The sequence below is a fragment of the Vicia villosa genome, unplaced genomic scaffold, assembly GCF_029867415.1.
Source record: "Vicia villosa cultivar HV-30 ecotype Madison, WI unplaced genomic scaffold, Vvil1.0 ctg.000938F_1_1, whole genome shotgun sequence".
NCBI classification, from domain to species: Eukaryota; Viridiplantae; Streptophyta; class Magnoliopsida; order Fabales; family Fabaceae; genus Vicia; species Vicia villosa.
The window spans coordinates 140303-160501 of record NW_026705420.1 but is presented as its reverse complement, the minus strand read 5'-3'; the positions used below and the strand labels follow the sequence as shown (position 1 = coordinate 160501).

General features: G+C 33.7%; 2 protein-coding genes across 2 annotated transcripts; one reads left to right on the top strand and one right to left on the bottom strand.

Annotated features, from left to right (window-relative positions):
• Window positions 1-895: 895 nt before the first annotated feature.
• On the top strand, window positions 896-12594 carry LOC131632368 (pentatricopeptide repeat-containing protein MRL1, chloroplastic-like). The gene is made up of 19 exons (XM_058903123.1): window positions 896-1346; window positions 2161-2890; window positions 3031-3298; window positions 3476-3539; window positions 3623-3767; window positions 3848-3963; window positions 4081-4209; window positions 4328-4501; window positions 4612-4776; window positions 4959-5099; window positions 5738-5837; window positions 6911-7019; window positions 7104-7195; window positions 7563-7653; window positions 8037-8268; window positions 8373-8465; window positions 9122-9170; window positions 11188-11281; window positions 11929-12594. The coding sequence occupies exons 1-19, from the start codon at window positions 1011-1013 to the stop codon at window positions 12161-12163; spliced, it is 3363 nt and encodes a 1120-aa protein (XP_058759106.1). The 5' UTR covers window positions 896-1010; the 3' UTR covers window positions 12164-12594.
• A 132-nt stretch (window positions 12595-12726) lies between these two features.
• Window positions 12727-13488, bottom strand: LOC131632370 (auxin-responsive protein SAUR21-like). Its single transcript, XM_058903125.1, has one exon. The coding sequence runs from the start codon at window positions 13259-13261 to the stop codon at window positions 12953-12955; it is 309 nt and encodes a 102-aa protein (XP_058759108.1). The 5' UTR covers window positions 13262-13488; the 3' UTR covers window positions 12727-12952.
• Between the last annotated feature and the right edge of the window lie 6711 nt (window positions 13489-20199).

Below are 20199 nucleotides of genomic sequence, written 5' to 3'. Positions count from 1 at the left end.
TTTTATTTAGCAATTGTTTTTATTTGAGACACACAATTTTTATTTTCAAATGTCAAATTTTTTATTTTTTTATTCACGGGGCACTATCAATAAATATCTACATGTTTATTTAAATAAAATCTATATCATAATAAATAAATTTATAACGGGACACGATTAGTTAAATTCACACAACTTTTTTTTTATAAATGATGCTTTTAATATGCATTTGAGTATAAAACCACCATACAAAATTATTTTAACCTATGCAAATTCATGAATATCATTATTCTTTATACAATTATATTTATCATTTAATATTATAAATATCTAAACAAATTATATATATAATATCAAATAAATGTACCCGTGCAAGCAACACGAGTTATTTTCTAGTGTAAATCTAAAAAAGATGTTGGTAAAGAGTTGTATGAAAATGTAAAGGGAATATAGTTTCAAATAAATGAATTTCTCTAGAAAACTTTTCTATTTTGTAAATCAAATAAAATGTGGCATTTCCTGAAAAGATGCATTTGCTAGATTTAGATTTTGATTATCGTTTATTATTTATCATTTTTATAATTGAGTTTTTTCTAAGTTAAAGTTTAAGCATATCGTTTGTTTAGTCTTTTAAAAAATAAAAAATGGATTTTATAAAATGTACAAGATTAGAGATCATGTGACATAAATAATATTGAAGTGTAAAGTTGAAGATATATGCCTGTGATTTAATATATCATAAATAAATAATTTTTATTAACAATTAATTTTAATCTACTATATAATTAACGGTATTTTAATATTTTTCCAAAAAGGCAAGTTGGAGTCATTCTGTGGTGCCTCATAGATTAACGGAAAAACAAAAACGCGCCACGTCAGCAAAAAATAGGATCATATGAGCCAGAAGTAGTGGTGTTTACCTCTGGTTTTCAAGTATCTCAACAACCTCCTCTCCTTACTGCTAATGCTCCATTTCACTCTCTCATCTTTCTCACTCTTCATTTTTCCCTCTCACTCTCTCTTCTTCATCCATGGAAGTTAACTTCTGCGTCAACCACCACCACCACCGCGCCTTCCGATTAACTTCTCCCCTCACTATTTCCTCTCATCGCACGCAATTCCTCGGTTGCAATCGCAGTCTCAGACCACCTCCACCTCCACCTCCAGGTTCAGCTTCAGGTTCATCAATTCTCTCTCCAAACAAACGCAGAAATAGGTTAGGGCTTCTTCGTCTCCATTCCCCACGCTTCGTATTCAAGGCTTCTTTTCAGTCTAATCCGCTTATAGTCGTTGTCGTCGTTGTTACTTTATCTGCTGTTTCTTTGATTCACTTCACTCTCAACAAGAGAAAGAAGAATCTCAGCCAGGTCAAATTGCTCTGCACTCTATACTCTTCATTTTCCTTATGCTTTTTCTATAATTCGGTGCCGCATTCTTATTCTCATTTTCGTACCGTTTGAATGTTCGTTTTCAGTTATATATATTTCAGTATATGGAAATTTAAGTTCATTTTTAGATCTTCACTTCACATGAACCTGCATATATACATATGGATATTAGTTGCAGACTTTTAGATAATTTATAATAGGTTCTAAAAACTGCAAAAACCGCCGTTACAAAACTATATCGAAAAATGCTAATACGGATACCATACCATTATTCACTTTGTTTTTATGATGGAAAAGAAATTGCAGTTAATTCACACTGCGACACCTGTACAGACCGAAACTTGAGCAGTTATTTAAAGCCTTATTCAAACCACCATAGATGTTGTCAAATTCTGTTTTAAATTGACTTGTATAAACTCAGTTATTTAAGGGTTAATACCTATTTTACCCTTGTCAAATTGACGATTTACCTGTTTTGGCAAGGGCACATACCTAAGGGTTTAGCCGTTGTCAGTGTGGCAGGGGGCAAAATTGGTATTAACCCTGAAAATATTAAACAGTCAGAATGTGATGGTGAATTTTTTCTTTCTAGATGCATTTAATTTAGTTAATGTTATCCTCAGGGTGGTATTTTTCTGTCAAAACATTGCTAGCTAATGTTCATGGTGTTCCAGTGTTTCCTTTTTTGGCCTAGTTTGAAGTATTTTTTGAATTGATTGCATATGTTCAGTACTTATATTTTATATAATAATTAATAATATTTTAATTAACATTTTCACTATTACTGATACAGGGACGTGCAAATTTTGCATTATCACCTCAAGGAAGTAATGTGGGGAACCAGGTTGTTGATAGTCAGATTCTCAGTTTTCCAGAATTTCAAAGGGATAACTCACTGAATGACGTTGGGAAGTTAAACGATCACAAAGGAAAGGACATACATGTTTTTGAGGACCAAGAAGTCCACCGTCATTTTTTGGAATCTTCCATGATGCAGGAAACAGCTTTGAAGACTCAAACATTAGAATCATCTTCGTCTGTTCTTGACTCTAGTGTCAATGGTAATGGTTCCCATGTATTAGAGGAGCCTTTTTTATCTGTGGCTTTCCAACCGAGTCCATTGGAGCCTATAGCTTTTGCTGAAGAAATGACTCTACAAGTGGAAGAAAATCAAGATGTAGTCGACTCTAATCTCGAGTTGCCTTTGAGTATGGTCAAACCAGAGCATAGTGCTCCTTCTGTTGGTTTAGATGACACGCACGATACAATCAATGGCCACATTGATGAAAAAATTGAGCTTCATGCCATCAAAAGTGATGTCCTTTTTGGTGAATCTGTTAGGGAAGGGCTGTACATGTTTTATGAGGACAATAATTCTGCACCCGGATCCGTTACACCCCTTAGTAACAAGTCATTTTCTCCTAGTGCTTCTCTTGTGAATAAAACAGGAGGGCCAGCAGCTATAAGAAATATCAGCTTGAATGGATTAAGATTATCGGCCGATGTTTCTCTACAAAATGCAGGTAGATGTTTCTCTACATAAAAGAAAATTCTAGATGATAATAGTTTCTTTGACAATGTAGTTGGTCAAATCATAATATCACTATGATGAGCAATCCAAATTTAGTCAATAATTTACTGTAAACCATGTTTGTTGTTTCAGAGTACATTGACGAAGCAGTTGAAACTTCGGGTCCCAAAGAAGGCTACCCTCCGCAGCATACAAGTAAAAATTTGAGGAAAGCCAACAGATATACGAGAGACAGGGAAAGGAACTATATGGATCATAATAGTAACGATGTTTTTCCCCAGAGTTCCCACATCATGGTACATGTGGATCAGAAAAATGATCAAATCAGGGTCCACGATGGTCAGAATATTGATCCTTCAGAGCTTCTAAGCAAATATAATACCTTACTAACAGCTGGGAGGTACTCCAATAAATGTTAAAGAACATAAAAATGTCTTTAGATCACTGCTTGTTGGAATTTTATGCATGTGACAAATTTGCTTTGAATGAAACGATGTGGTCAAACTCCTCCTTACGTTTCTTTACTTTTAATTTAAAGCTCGAAAAACTTATCCTGAAGTACATTGATTTTGGTCAGGTTACGTGAATGTGTAGAATTGCTTAAAGATATGGAAATGAAGGGTTTATTAGATATGACTAAGGTACATGCATACTTATTGTTGTTTCCAGCCATTCTGTTCTTTTATTTTGAGTTTTTCTTATATGCCATATTCACTTGTTATAGGTTTATCATGCCAAGTTTTTCAAAATCTGCAAGAAACAAAGAGCTGTTAAAGAAGCTTTTGATTATGTTAGGCTTATTCCAAATCCAACGCTGAGTACATTTAATATGCTTATGTCAGTGTGTGGAAGCTCCCAAGACTCCGAAGGTAAGGTGGTGTTTGTTACCCTCTAAAAGGCTCTTTCTTTTCCTCCTTTTCAGTGCATGACATTCGTGTTCTATGTTCAGGGGCTTTCCAAGTTATGCAACTTCTTAAGGATGCTCAACTAGATCCTGATTGCAAACTTTATACCAATCTGATATCAACTTGTGCCAAAAGTGGGAAGGTTGATCTAATGTTTGAGGTACAATGTCTCTCTTCCAGGCTTTCTTAATTGATTCACCTTAGCCTGACATTCTTAGGGATAATTATATTTTCTCTAAATCCCATATATAGTAAAAATATTATTATGTGTGCTTAGGTGTTTCACAAGATGGTTAATTCTGGAGTGGAACCTAATGTTCATACCTATGGAGCACTTATTGATGGTTGTGCTAGAGCAGGTCAAGTAGGTAAAGCATTTGGTGCTTATGGGATAATGAGGTCAAAGGTACAATTTTTGCAACATATTTTTCTAAAGAATTATATTGTCACCTATCAGCGGTATTAGACAAGTTCCTCTTACATTTGTTAAATGTACATACTGATGAAATGTTTGTATGCAGTAGAATGTGAAGCCAGATCGTGTTGTTTTCAATGCACTTATAGCTGCATGTGCACAGTCCGGAGCAGTGTCTCGTGCCTTTGATGTGGTAGCAGAAATGGAAGCTGAAATACAGCCTATTGAGCCAGACCATGTAACTATTGGTACATTGATGAAGGCATGTGCAAAGGCTGGTCAGGTCTGGATATTTCTTCCCCTATTTCTCTCCTAGTATAATTTTTTTTTGTTAAATAATTCTTATGTTTCATGAAATGTATGTAATACTTAACAACAATGAGTTTTCTATAGGTTGAACGTGCACATGAAGTTTATAAGATGATACAACAATATAATATAAAGGGATCTTCAGAAGTTTACACAATTGCAGTTAATTCTTGTAGTCAAACTGGAGATTGGGAATTTGCACGTAGTGTATACAATGATATGACCCAGAAAGGGGTGCTCCCTGATGAGGTATTATGTTTTTATTTTTAAATTTTGAGTGATATGGGTTATTGAAATCTGCATTTTTTTGTTTTAAATTTTAAAATTCTGCCTTTATGTGTATGGTGGTTTCTTGAAGTGGTTCTTGCATGTAGTGTGCCGTCCTTTCTCTACCACTGTTTGCTTACAGAAGTTATTGACTCACCATGCAGATGTTTATGAGTGCACTAATAGATGTTGCTGGGCATGCCAAAAAGCTGGAGGCTGCCTTTGATATCCTACAACAAGCCCGGAAAGAAGGATTACCGATTGGAATAATGACATATAGCTCGTTGATGGGTGCCTGTTGCAAGGTATGTATGTCTGGCCAAGTATATGATTTAAAGGGAATAAAACAAATCAAAATTGGTGCACAAGAAAATGACTGAGGAGTATAAGTGAACCATCATTCATATAGTTCACCATGGGCAATAAAAAATAACTTGGTAGTGTAGGTGATAATTCTTTTTTTTTTTTTTGTTTTATTGCATTTATGTGTTCCCTATTTTTGTTATCGCATGTAAGTGCCTACTATTGCTTTGTTAACATTCCGCAAACTCATATATTTAAGTATTACTGACTATTATTAGATTTTTTATTCGGATATGTATTATAAATACTGGGTTTCACTATTCAGATATGTATTATAAGAAATAGCTTCAGTCTAAAAGGTGGAGTATAAATGTCCGATTAGTGTAGTAGTTAAGGATTTTGTGTTCTGGTTGATGACCCTGCATCTAGAAGCTAAAAATAATGAATCTAAACTTCTTAATCTAAGAACCCAAAGTAGTACTTTATTAAAATTGATATAGCATTTGAAGTACAGGTAAAACCTTAGGCAACTACAACACCCTTTTAAGTTTCTTTTCCTTGTTAGCTTATGTTATTTCAATACTTCTGTTGCCTGTAATAAGTTCACCATTTACTAACTAGTGATTAATGCTTATTCCAGACAAAAAATTGGCAGAAAGGGTTGGAGCTTTATGATTATCTTAAATCTCTTAAATTGGTGCAAACAGTTTCAACTGTTAATGCATTGCTCACTGCACTTTGTAAGTTTGACATGTCCTTCTTTTTTCCAATTTCATTTTTCATTCATTCAGGATTTTATGCTTCAACACTAAGTGATTGGTTTTGAGAAGCATTTCATAGTAAAAGTAACTACATTTGAAGGAAGATGGTAGGGCTAGTGAAATTAGGTAACTATCAGTTAGTTGGTTTAGTAAACATATCTGAAGCAAAAGTTAATTAAGAGTAATCAAATTAATTCAGATGGTGAAGAGAGGTCAAAGAGTATCACATGATTAGGCAGCTGATGTTAAACATTCGATAAAAAATACTCTCCATTCGTACTTGGATAGCTAGTAAGTTAGGGGCCAAGAGTCACAAGTGAAGGCAGGGAAACTGGCCACTGTTTACACAAATAGCTAATCCACATCAATTTACTAATATAACCGACAAAACCAAAGGTTATTCGTAGACATGATTACCTAAATAACTCCTATATTTAAAACTCTGCGCAGGAAATAACAAGGCAACATCTTTAGTAATGACATTTGGTGACTAGAATTCAGAAAACGAGAAGAGAGAAAATAAAGTTGAAAAGAGTGAGAGAAACAGAAAAAAAAAAAAAGAAAGAGAAAATCTTATTGTGCAATTGATAATCTGTGTCAACCGTCGACTCCTTTTGCAAATTACTTCCATAATACATGTAAATGAAATAGAATTAGTGTTTCATCAAACTCATTCCTGCAAAACCAACTTAGATTAGGTGTGTCACTCTATATCAACACTTACCAACTTAGATTAGGTGTGTCACTCTATATCAACACTTTTTAGGCTTTATCTGTAACCAACGTGGTACTTGAGTTTTTTCCAATAAAATGCCAAAATGATTTGACATTGGTTAAGATCTTACATTTCTTTTCCCGAAACATTTCATGATAAAGACGGTGAAAAGTGAAAACCCTCTAACTTAGAGTTATCTGAAATATGGTCACTTCTAGCTTTGTTTTCAATTTTATGTCTGCTTCAGTTGTTTGCCCCCTCTCCCTGATGTTTGCATTGTTTAAGTATAGCCATTTATTAGAAAAATGGACTTCAAAACACTGTAAGTTCCGTACAGGTGATGGGGATCAATTTCAGAAGGCTTTGGAGGTTTTATCTGAAATGAACGGATTAGGATTGCGCCCTAACAGTATCACATTCTCAATACTTATTGTGGCCAGTGAGAAGTAAGTAATCTACATGGATTTGTTGTCAAACTAATGATTTAGTTAGGGTTCCTGACCAAATTTCTTTTCTGCTTGCTTTTGTAGGAGGGATGACATGGAAGCAGCTCTAATGCTCCTTTCGCAAGTGAAAAAGGATGGTGCAGCCCCTACTCTCATCATGTGTCGATGCATAATTGGTGAGTATTGTAGGGTTTTGTCAGATTCATTAAATATTCTTTTTGTACTTGCTTCAAAAAGTATGCAGTTCCCAATGTTTCTTCTTCTTTTACTTCAAAAAGCATGCAGATTAATTAAATATTCTTCTTCATGTACTTGCTACGGAAATATGATGAACTCTTATTCCTCCTCTTTAGTTATAAAAGATAACGTATTAGTCATATGATTTTCATAGCTTTTATTTATGGATTTAGTTCTTTATTTGCTGGGAAGTTAAAATCAAAGATCATGGACTTTAGTTAATTGGTGGCCTATATCTATTCATAAATTATTCCTTGAGAGTTTCATGGTTTGTGAATCCTGATAGTACTTTGATTTCTTTGAAAGGAATGTGCCTGCGGAGATTTGAGAAGGCTTGCCTTGTTGGTGAACCTGTTTTATCTTTTGATTCAGGACGGCCACAAGTAAATAATGAATGGTATTTGCTATATAATTTCTGAATCTGTTTTTAATATATGATTCTCTGTCTTCACCAGTAAAGGATCAATAATGACTATTTATATTTATACATTCTTTTAATTCTTGTTTTTTTTTTTTCAATTTTGGTATCTTAGCGTGTTAATTTTTTAATCGTAAAACTATTGAATTTATTTTAGGAAATATTTTGTTTGAATTGGTTCGATTTTTTTCCATGTATATAATCAATCAATTCTGTTGAAGAAGAAAAGAAGAATTAGTAACATAGGTGAAGTATGTGAATCCCCCTTTCCCTATTTGTTATAGCCATTATTTTACTTGGCCTTTTCTTTTAGGTTATTTTCTTAGTGAAGAAGTTTCTAATGCTGCTTTTTACTCTTATAGGACATCACTGGCTTTAATGGTATATCGTGAAACAATCGGAGCTGGTGAAAAACCTACAAGTGAAGTATTGTCACAAATTTTGGGATGCTTGAAATTCCCTTATGATACATATATGAGAAGTAGGCTCGTTGAGAACCTGGGAGTAAGCGCTGAATCCTCACAAAATTCAAACCTCTGCTCATTGATAGATGGATTTGGTGAATATGATCCTCGTGTTTTTTCAATACTTGAGGTCAGTATGGATGGACTACAGAACTGAAACTAGTATTAAAAATATTGTGTTTTAATGTCTCTAAGGGATCCTGGATATCATATAATACTTTACAAATCATGTAGGAAGTTGCTTCATATGGAGTTGTTCCATCTGTATCATTTAGTGTGAATCCTATTGTGATCGATGTTAAAGAATTGCATCCTTATACTGCTGAGGTGAGTTTGTCTAAAACTTAAAATACTCCTTCAGTGATTATTTATGTTACATAAAAGGTTGCATTTTAACTGTGAAACACTTGAGAAAGAGAGTAATTGCATGTGGGATCCATTATCTCTATTGTAGTTGGGTAGTAAATCACTGTATAAATCTATTTAAAGGTATTAGAGCATGTACAAGTCACATACCAAAGTCTAGCCCAAAATTTTATAAGTCTTGTTTTGCTTACTAGTTTCAACAAACGAGAAATTTCATTGAAGTGAGTGCAAGATAACAATGGAAATGTGTTTACCTACGTAAGGATGAATAATGGGTCCCATTGTTGGAATTGGTTTCAACAATAGCCTATTATTTTCCCACTTTTCACTTTTATGTCTCTTTCAAGCATGATTGATTGTTAAAATATTTGCAAGTTTGATGTAAACTCATGTGTCTATAAGGTGTCAGATCAATGCTAAGAGTTTGACCTTGTAATTTCAAAAGACAAAGTTTAAATCCTCTGGGGATGGTTGCAAAAATCCTTTAGTGCCACTTTAGTTAATCATAATTCCCCATTATGTAATTTTTTTAAAGATGTAAACTTACATAAAGTAGATAAACATTTCTGCTGCTGTAACTGTGAAATTCATATCCTTAAATCCATGAAATGTTCCAGGTATACCTCTTAACTATTTTGAAAGGTCTCAAGCATCGATTAGCCGCAGGTAATATCATCGTCTATATTACTACCAGTCTTTTGCACTTTTTATAAATTTTCATCCATTTTCTTTTTTCTTTTAATTATTGTGTGAAATATATGTTGAAAATTTATTATTTATTATTTTTCTAAGTTGAGTTTACTTACGACACATTCTCTTCATTTTTGGGAATTGATTCTGCTATTTGGATATGGAAATAAGTTTAGTCTTAAGTGTAAAATTTAAGAATTTCATCAACAATATGCCAATTCAATTCTAATCCGGTTACTCTTCAACCTCTAGCAAATGTTACCAAACAATCAATAATAATCTAATTCAAAGGACTTGCAAGATTCCATTAAAAACCAAGAAATTTAACAAAATTGCTAGTCTATGAATCTCTCTGAATGTTATGTTCATTCTTACTCCAAAGTTCTACATTGTTAATTCCTCTTCATGCCTTTTCTTTTATGAATATATTTCAACAAGAATCCAATTTCCAAACCAAATATAATCCAGGAATTTTCAAAAAAGAGTCATTAAAATGCAATCCTATCAATTACTGTTTCTCTTCCCTAAATGCACCTGGAAATGCTATAATATCATCAAGTGTAACAAGAAAATCAGTAAGTAAACGTCTGTTTCATTCACCATAGACATGCTATAATATCGTCAAGTGCTACAAGAAAATCAGTAAGTAAGCGTCCGGTTCATTCACCATAGATGCATGTTTTTCTTATAGCTAGTATTATTACTATTAGCTTCTTGTATTCACATAAAAACTGTCCACATACGTCTCAGATCATGCTCCATGTGAAGCAACAACAAAACCAATGCTCTAGGAGCACAAGAGAGGGAAACACCACATCTCCATCCAAAACCTTAAGGCATTAAGTATACGTGTCATCTCTGTTTTAAATCAAATATTATATCCATTCATAGGCGATGTGGGACTCAAGCACTCACACTTGAACCCAACAATCTCTCCCATAAGTGTGAGTTTCCACCTCCTATAACATGATCCATGCGTTAGGTATATGTGGCACTTCTCTTATAAAGTCAACATTCTACTCATTCATAGGCGATGTCTCCCACAAAAGTGGGTTCTCCACTCCTATAATAGGATTCATCTCCTTGCTTCCCCACCAAGACGAACTAAGGCTTTGATACTACTTGATGGGGAGACTGTGGAAGGGGGGAGCAACAAAGAGACCGATGTTCTAGGACCACAAGGGGGGAGACACATCTCCACTCAAAACCATAAGGCATTTGGTATTTGAACCCCACCAAACCGACCCTGGCTCTGATACCATTTGTTGGGGAGAGCGGGAGAGGAGGCGGAAGCAGAACCTCAAAAGACCAATGCTCTAGAATCTTAAGAGAGGGAGACATCACATCTCCACCAAAAACCTTAAGGCATTAGGTATATGAATCTTCTCTCTTATAAATCCAACATTCTACCTATTCGTATGCGATCTGGAATCAACCACTCACACTTGAATCCAACAATGACACGGTGTGTTAAGAGTTACATGATGAGATATGACTTTGAGAGCCCTCGTCTTGCAAGCTGGTTTTATAAGAATGAGTTATACTCTATAAAAAACATAATAATACAACATATGATTAAAAATATCGTGCTTTATTATTATCCATGTTTTGCTAATGGGGTTATCAAACCTAAGTTAGTTGCTCTCCACTATACTAGTGCATTTTTTTCTCTTTCCTTCTACCTAATGATTTTGCCAATATAAAGGCTTGTTTTCTGGAATTCTGTGAAAGCGATTATAAACAAAGCTTTGCTTTCATGACTTTTTGCTGTCACTCACTAGGCAATCAATTGTTTGTGTTGATTGGTGGTAATGGGAGTTCACATCTCACAGTTGTTTTCCTCTGTTTTTTAACAGTCTGTGTAAATGAACTTGATTAATGATTAGTTTCAATATGCTATTTACAAGTTTACTAACCCAACAGTAGGCGGAAAATATTATTCATATTATTGCCTACTGACTTCTTTGGTTGTTCCCCATGAAATTCTTTTTAGGTGCAAGACTACCCAATATAATCATTTTATTGCCTGTAGAAGAAACAACAGTTTTGTCTCCCTATGGGGAAAGGATTATTATACTTGCAGAAAGGTGAGAATAGTCAATCACAAATGCATCCACTGCCAGCATTTTTTAACTTCATATTGTTACCCCACCTATCTACAGCAATACATTTTGTTCAAGCACATCATATGATATGAGTTAGTAATCAAATTTTATGAGCCAGAAGAACCCACCATATGTTTAAACTTAAAAGTATGTTTTATTTTTAGACCACTAAATCAAATATGGAAATCTTTGTGCAACTATAGTCTAGATTTTTTTATTTTTGGGAGAACTATTTGTTACTGATATATTTTGGTGACGCGTCGTCATGTTAGTAGCATGATGTATGTTTACAATGACTATTCTTAAGTGTCCAAAGTTCATGCTTAAGCAACAGAAATTTCAAGTTTTTTTTTTTTTCAATTTTTCTCGTAGTATTAGGCAGATCATTTACCATCACTGGTAAGGTTTTGTTTGCAGGTTATCTTAATCTTTTTCCATTTTGCATTATGTTTTTAGGAGAAATTGTCATAAATGTCTGGCCAAGATGAAATAATGAAAGATGATCTTAGTTGTTCTTGTTTGATCTTTTTAATTTTTTTTCAGTATAATGTTTTCTCTTGCATAAAAAGTCTAAATAAAATATTGTTGAAGAAGTTATGTATGACAAATATCCAATGTTTTGGCTTCAGAGGTGGCCAAGCAGTTGCAGCGCTGTTCAGGAGGCTTCGTATTCCTTACCAGGGTAGTGAATCGAATGGGAAGCTTAGAATAAATAGTGTGGGCCTGACAAAATGGTATCAGCCGAAGCTTGCATCTCCCACATTTGGTTTACAAGGTGACTGGAGCTCATCCCAATCACGACTCGGCAAAAACATTAGCAATCAGCAGCGAAACATTCGAACTGGCAATCTATCTTTAGACTAAGTGTACATGCATCCATTACCACGGGTAATAATTTTTCAATAGATGTTGAAATCTCCTTCATCCTAATGGAGTAATGGTATAGTAGAAGAAGAGTAATCTAAACCCAAGAAAGCTGCATATAATGCTTTCTTGAGTGCTGAGGCGATTGAATGCTTAAGAGCAGGAAAGTGTAGGACATCTCATCAAGTACATTCTGATGATCGAGTTTCATGTACAGATCTCATTCTTGTGATTACCCGTAGCTACCTGGCCTTTGCAACGCGGATTAAATAAATATTTGATGACAGAGATACTGATATTGGATGTATGCGTGTATTTCTACCTGTACTTTTTTTTTTTTGCCAGAACTTTCTAGGTGTATACTACAAGGTAGGCATATATATAAATTATGTATATCAGATGATTTTGATCATTTACATATTCCCATTATATATTTTCTATCAACCAATACGAGAATTGTTTGATTATTTACATGTTTGAACTATTGTTACAGTGACTCATTTTTGTTTTCTGCTTTAAACTGAAGAAAGAGAAGCAGATGTTACATTTGTCATGGCGATTTCACTTCTGTCAAAAACAAATTACTAATTCGACAAAAAAAAGTTATACATCAAAGTACATCATCATTTTGTATTGGTCTAGAAGACCAAAGTCAAAATGAAAAACCCATATAGATGGGAAAAAAAGAAAGTGAAACCGAAAGAATGAAGAGAATCATAGTAGTCTATACACAATTACATAGTACGTTTTATTTTTTCTAATCTAATGTATTATATAGGAATCAATCTTTCACAAGGCACGTAGTTGGGAGGTAATATTGATGAAAGCATCTTCTTTGCAGGGTATCGTAAGACCACCCATAGGATGATTATATCCAAACTCTTCTTCAACTCTGTTAAGCAAGTCAAGAAAAGTAGGATGGTTCAAGTATGATATTGGAACAACAAAACGCTTCTTCTGCAACTCTCCAACGTAGACCGCTATATGTCCCTTCGGAACATTGTTGGACTGTTTCGATTCACTATGGAACTGTGGCGTCGAGGTAGACTTGAATATCTGTTTTGCTTGAAGAACAACAAATGGTAGACGAATACCCATGATGTTATTATGAATTTATGACCTAATAACTAATAACCTTTGAAGCTTGTTTTGAACTCAAGAGAAAAAAATTGTGTATACTATGAATGGAATTGAGTTGTTGTGAAATGTGAAGATTCTATTGGTGTTATATATAGCTTGAAAACAGCTTGAAAACGGAGTGGAAAGCCATACATCAATGTCTAAACTAATTGTGGAGTGGAGTTCTTGGTGACACAAGAATGAGGGACCCATGATATAAAAATCTTTAATTAAAAAATCACATGGCTTTGTTAAGCAAGCTATAACTCCACATCTAAATTTTTTTATTTCTGCCAGCGAAGTTGTATTGGAATGGTCCTTTCAAATAATGAGAGCGCTACGGACAGAGTATGCAAAACCGAGTGCCGTACGCTGAAAAAGGAAAGCAGTAGTTGTCACTTGAGTTTGTTATCTAACGTGATGTCAGAAAATTACTATAAAAAAGAAATGAAAATTGGATAAAAAGATAAAGTCATATAATATATTTATTTTTCTTATTAACTGGATTATATTTTAGTTTTATTTTTTAAATAATATAAATGGTGGTGGAGGTGCAAAACCAAACAAAAACTTGTTGGAATATCGCTTATCTATCCTAATAGTACTATTTTTGTTCAAACAATTTATGAAAATATCTTTTTTATTTAATTGAATTTGTTAGAAAGAGAAGATTTTTTTAAAATGCTCTTCAGCTAAAAAGTCGGTCTAATAGTCATTCAAAGAAAAATCTATTATACCGAAAAACTCAACATGTTTTGATAGATATAAATAACTTTTTTTAAAAAAAAAATTACTATGATATTACTATACTTGGTAGTATCTTTTTATTATCATCTATACTTGATAATGTTTTTTTTATAACCAAAACATATATACTTGACAATGCTTTTAAAAATAATTTTAGCATATTGACATATGCTATGTTTTAGATATCTAGATGCCGTGGTAAAATAGAATTAAAATAAGCTATTATATAAAATCATTTCAATGTCATGTTAAAGCATTAAAAAAACTTATGTTATACAAATAAATCAAAATTAGACCTTAATAAACTAAGTTTGATAAATATGTTAATTAATTGAAAATAAGTCTTTAAACAAGTTGTCAAGGTGAGATGATGCCTATCATAACCTTTCTAGGGTTGATATGTCAAGTGAAAAAGTTTAAAACTTGTATTTCTCTCTAAATCTCAAACTTAAATTTTGTTAAATGTTACTAATAATTTACGTGTTAAAACAGTTTATATAGAATTTTGTTTTATTTTTAAATGAAATTCCGTAAATAGATATGTAATTGGTCTCTCGTAGTCGTAGACATTAAAGCTAAATACAGAGTTTTTAAAATAAAATAGTAACTATCTTTTAAATTTTAATAGCAATTTTTTTTGTCAACAATTAAAAATATGACTAATCAATGAAAATAAAAGTATTAACTATTAAAAAGGGAAAGGAATAACCTAATCTAACATTTTTAATAAATTGCATGTCTAATTTTAGACGTGTACTTCTTAATAGATCAAACATTTTTTTTATTCAGTATGTTAATTTTGAGGATCATTTTGATTCCTTAATTTCAAATTTTTTCATATTGGTCAATTAACTCTTCAAAACGTATGATGTTGATCATTTTTATTTAATTAGCGGCGAAAAACTTAAAAATTGGTCACTAAATTAGTCGATAATATGACAAAAATAAAATTGTTAGAAAAAAAAGGTACATTTTGAAGATATAAGAGACTAATATGAAATTTTTTAAAGTTAAGGATTAAAATAAACCCCAAGGTTAATATACGGGACCAAAAGTGATATTTTGTCTTCTAAATAACATAATTCATATGTGATTGCATTGGGGGAAACTATTTTTTTAATATGTAAATTTAAAATGATTTTTTCGGGTGAGAAAGTTTACCCTATAAAAAATGTTTTCTAGGTATGGAAGACAACCACCGTGAACATGTTTTTTTTTATATGGTGGGGACAACTCTTAAGTGATTTGCAATGAGATTAACATTATGGCGTTCAATTTTGTATGAGGTTGAAGTAAATTTTTGCAAGAATGAGTTGAATCTTACATGTGTATGATTCAAAGTCACACTTATAAAGGAGGAATGATTACAATCCTTTCTGGGTTGTTCGGCGTGGAGCGCAAGAAGCCTTTGGATGGTGATCAACAATTCTCATAGAAGGAGACATTGAAGTTGCTCTTAGGATAAACTTGTGTAATTAGGATATTTTGTTTTTTTGCCTTGTAACAAACGAGGGAGGAGAAGTTGTCATGAATGGGACCAGATCCAAAGATAAATTCTATCTATGGAGTCCTCAAGAAACTAAATGCTTCTCAACTTATTTGATGTAAAATGAGGACGAAGCTAAGGTATGGCATCAAAATCTTGGACATCTCCACTTGAAAGGTATGAAGAAGGTCATATCCAGTGAAGCTGTCAGAGGAATGACCAAATCGAAGATTGATGAAGAAAGGATCTGTGGTGAATGTCAGATCGGGAAAAAAAAGGATGTCCCATAAAAATCTTCAACATTTGACTACCATTTCTAAGGTTCTTGAGTTACTTCACATGGACTTAATGAAACCTATGCATGTAAGTCTTGGAGGAAAGAAGTATGCATATGTTGTTGTGGATGACTTCTCTAGATTCACCTGGGTGAGGTTCATTAGAGAAAAATTTGATGTCTTTGAAGTCTTTAAAGAGCTGTATCAAAAGCTTCAAAGAGAGAAACGGTGCAATGTGGTCAAAATCAGAAGTGACCATGAAAAGGAATTTGAGAACAAAAAATTTGAAGAGTTCTGTTCTACTGAAGGGATAAGTCATGAGTTCTCATCACCTATCACTCCTCAACAAAATGGGGGTGGTGGAACAATAAAATAGGACTATCCAAGAGTGTGCAAGGGTCATGCTCCATGCTAAGAAACATATTACTTCTGGGCTGAATCTATGAACACTGCATATTATATCCACAATAGAGTGACTATCAGATCTGGAACTTCAGTTACTCTCTATGAATTGGGGAAAGGGAAAAAGCCAACTGTGAAGTACTTCCATGTGTTTGGGAGTAAATTCTACATTCTGAATGATCGGGATCCGAGGAGGAAAATGAACCCTAAGAGTTATGAAGAAGTTTGAATTGGAGAATGCCAGTCACAAACGAACTTCTGCTCCTACACACTTGAAGTTGTCCAAGGATGAAAAGGGGGTTGCTGTTGATCAAAGTCTGTACAGAAGCATGATTGGTAGCCTTCTCTACATTACTACAAGCAGACCAGACATCACTTTTGTTGTTGGAGTATGTGCTAGGTATCAAGCAGAACCTAAGGTGAGTCACCTCAATCAAGTCAAAAGGATTTTGAAGTATGTGAATGGTTCATACAACTATGGGATAGTGTACTCACATAACTCAAACACTATATTGTTGGATTATTGTGATGCTAATTGGGCTGGAAGTTCTGAATATAGAAAAGTACCTCTGGTGGATGTTTCTTTCTAGGAAACAATTTGATCTCATGGTTCAGCAAGAAGCAGAATTGTGTATCGCTTTCCACAGCTGAAGCTGAGTATATAGCAGCAGGTAGCAGTTGCTCGCAATTGGTGTGGATGAAGCAGATGTTGTTTGAGTACAATGTCACACAAGATGTTATGACATTATTTTGAGAAAATATGAATGCTATAAGTATCTCCAAGAATCCTATTCAACTCAATAGAACGAAACACATTGACATCATGCATCATTTCATTAGAGACCTTGTTGAAGACAAAGTCATCACTCTCGAGCATGTGAAAACTGAAAATTAGCTTGCTGATGTATTTACAAAGGCCTTGGATGCAGTTCAATTTGAAAAGTTAAGAAGCAAACTGGGAGTCTGTGTGTGTGTGAAGAATTGTCGCAATTATTGGCTGGGCAGCAGTCAAGCACTGAAGAGAAAGAAGGAAGATCAAGTCACAGTCTATCTTCCAACGAAACTAGTGGTACTTTAGTGAGAATTCAAATATCCTGGTGCCATCAAGGGTATCCATTTGATCTAGGAACTTTAGTACTGCTTGCCCAAGAATTGTTTAGCATTATCTAATATGCTAATGGATGTCAGTGGTTTCTTTTTGGTTACTTACAAACCTTGATTTGTCCTATTATGGCTAAAAGAGGGAGTAATATTGTGTGTGCTTTTATACTAACCACTGACTGAGGGGGAGAATTTTTTTGTCTAGTGTGTTGATGATCAGTTGCTGCTGTTGAAGGGGAGATCCTTTACAGGTTGAAGAAGAGCTGGATTAGCATGTGTGGAGAGATTTCAGACATAATGTTTGGACATCTTACTGACTGGTTAGAAAAGTACATCTCTCAACTAGCGTGTGTGCAGATTCCACTGAACAACTAACATGTGATTGCATGTTTTTTTTGTTGCATCTCTGATTGTGGAATTTTTGTTGTTTGTATTCTCTATAGGGCTGAGAATTGTTTGGTTTATTTTCATACACTGGTTTGATAAGTTATTTTAGCCAAAATAAGCCAAAGGGGGAGATTGTTAATTCTATGGTTTTTGGTTGGCATTATGTTTGGTAAAACTAACTTATGTGCAGATGTTGAAGAAGATGTTCTATCTTCAACTAAGAATAAATGTCGAACAAAGATGTTCTATTATGGATCTTTCGACATTGCGTCCAAGACAGCTGGCTGGGCTTTTTGGATATGTTCATTACAGTTGCAAAAGATTCAAGGATTATCATGCAATCCTATGTGGCGCTGAATTTGGAGAAGACTTAAGAAACTTATATTTGAAGCCCTATCTTCATGGAGAAGATTATGAAATATTTTTTGGAGTGCCCTACAGTGATTTGAAGCCCAAATCCAGTCCAGAAGATTGTTATAAATAGCAAGCATCAAATAAATTATTTTGTGGAACTTAAATTATATTTTGTGCACTCTTGTCTATTGTGAGCCACTCTAATATCACATTGATAGAAGAGTTTGGTGTTTCCATCGAGTTGTAAGTTCTGTGTTCATTCATAAGCTTTTAAGCATTGGGTGACTGTGTTTTAGAAGTGTGTCTTCTAATATTTGTAATTGTATTGAGGGGGATTTGAGGAGAGCCTCATACCTAGACGAGTCTTAGGTAGAAGTTAGCCTAGGTAGTGATTAATTAAGTGAGAGGTCAGTAAACCGAAGGTTGTTTGCATATTACTTTAAATTGATACTATTATAGTGGACTTATCCGTGGCTTGGTAGCCCTCAGAGTAGGTATTGTTGATACCGAACTGGGTGAATAATTACTTGTGTTCTTTAAAGTTTCAACACTTTTATACCATGTCTTTGTGTGTGTTTGGAAAACGATGTCTCGACATCCTTTATGACATCCTTAATCTGAACGCCAGAATTTCACAAAATAACTTTCTCACAAAAGCACTTCGACTAAAATATTAGCGGGAGAAATTAAAGAAAAGGTTTAGAGAGAGTGAGAGTGTTAAAACACAGTTCTAGATGATTTAAAATGAGGGGAATGAACCTCTATTTATAGGCTATAGGTTGGTTCAAAAAGGAATTTGAAATAAATTCTTTTTAGGACATTTTAATCGACTAACACCTAATGCCAATCGATTAGATATTCAAAATATAATTGATCTTATGTTCAAAATAGGAAAGAAAAGATAGCCAGTCGTTGCACATCATTAAGGTGCCGTCCGAGTCACTTGGAACTCAATTTTGAATAGAGCTAATCAATTAGGTTAATGTCCCAATCGATTAGAAAAGTTAAAACTTTGTCCAGAGTTATTTTTACAACTACTAATTCATCTGGCACAACTTCAAGATATTTTATAAAACATTTTCTTGTGATAATGCAATTTGAAAAGATGTTTCCAATGTGTGATTTCTTTAGCCATGTGCTTTTACGTGAACACCCTTATGTTTTACAAAGTGTTCACTCATACTAATTAAGGTAGGACTTTCTTGCACTTCAATACTTTATCACATACTTATTTTTGTAGACACTTTCTTGAGTTTCCTTGAGATGAGACCTTAGTTACCTTCCATTTGGTTGCCATCATCGGATAGTCAAGTCCATCAAACCCTAATACTTAGATTTTCATCTTTATCCGATTAATCACTTATGCTTGACTTTGTCAGCAGACATTAGATGTTATCCTCAAAAGTTAATGACATTGTTAAAAGCATATCACCTACAAGACAAGGTTCCACATTTCCCCCCTTTTGATGATGACAATACATCTCTCAAGGGAGGTGGTAAAAGAAAAATAACACACATCTTCATGAGGGAGACATATCATCTCTTTAAATTCTTATATTAAGAGGTTTATCATATGCCTTTTTACTTTGATTTGAAGTATTCTATAAATGAGATGAAGATTTGAGAAGAACATGTTTACTAAGGATGAATATACTCTTTTTCCGGGCATCCAGAGAAAGGTGGATAGGTTGAATTCTTCAATAGTTTTGAAGAACTTGCATTCTTTGAAGTCTTACGGGTCTAGGGTGTGAATTCTTAGAAGGGGTCAGTTAACTCTTATTTTAACGAGATCGACCTTAGCAGGTCTGTTGGTAGGATCCATTTCTTAATGTAGGTCATGATCAACATGATCCATAAATGTTCTAACGTCCTTGTCGTTACAACGACCACATATATTGATGTGGAGAACATGTGTCTCTCAAGTGTTTCTTAAAGCAGCACACCATTTTAAAATGACAAAAATATAATTGTTATTAAGAGGTCTAATCAAAGAGAAATCTTATCTTATTTTTATTTATAAAAAGTGATGTTTAATTTTATATGTTTCACTTCTGCCTAATATTCAACCATATAAAACCTTCCTGTAAAATCTATTATTTATTGCAGTGATAGTAATAAAATATATTTTTGTGACATTGCAATTTATAATAAAAAAAAAATTCTAT

Coding starts and splice junctions, on each gene's coding strand:
- LOC131632368 (XM_058903123.1), top strand. CDS start 1,011: ATGGAAGTTAACTTCTGCGTCAACCACCACCACCACCGCGCCTTCCGA. Junction 1,347..2,160: donor GAAAGAAGAATCTCAGCCAG/GTCAAATTGCTC, acceptor TTACTGATACAG/GGACGTGCAAATTTTGCATT. Junction 7,654..8,036: donor CCACAAGTAAATAATGAATG/GTATTTGCTATA, acceptor TTACTCTTATAG/GACATCACTGGCTTTAATGG.
- LOC131632370 (XM_058903125.1), bottom strand. CDS start 13,261: ATGGGTATTCGTCTACCATTTGTTGTTCTTCAAGCAAAACAGATATTC.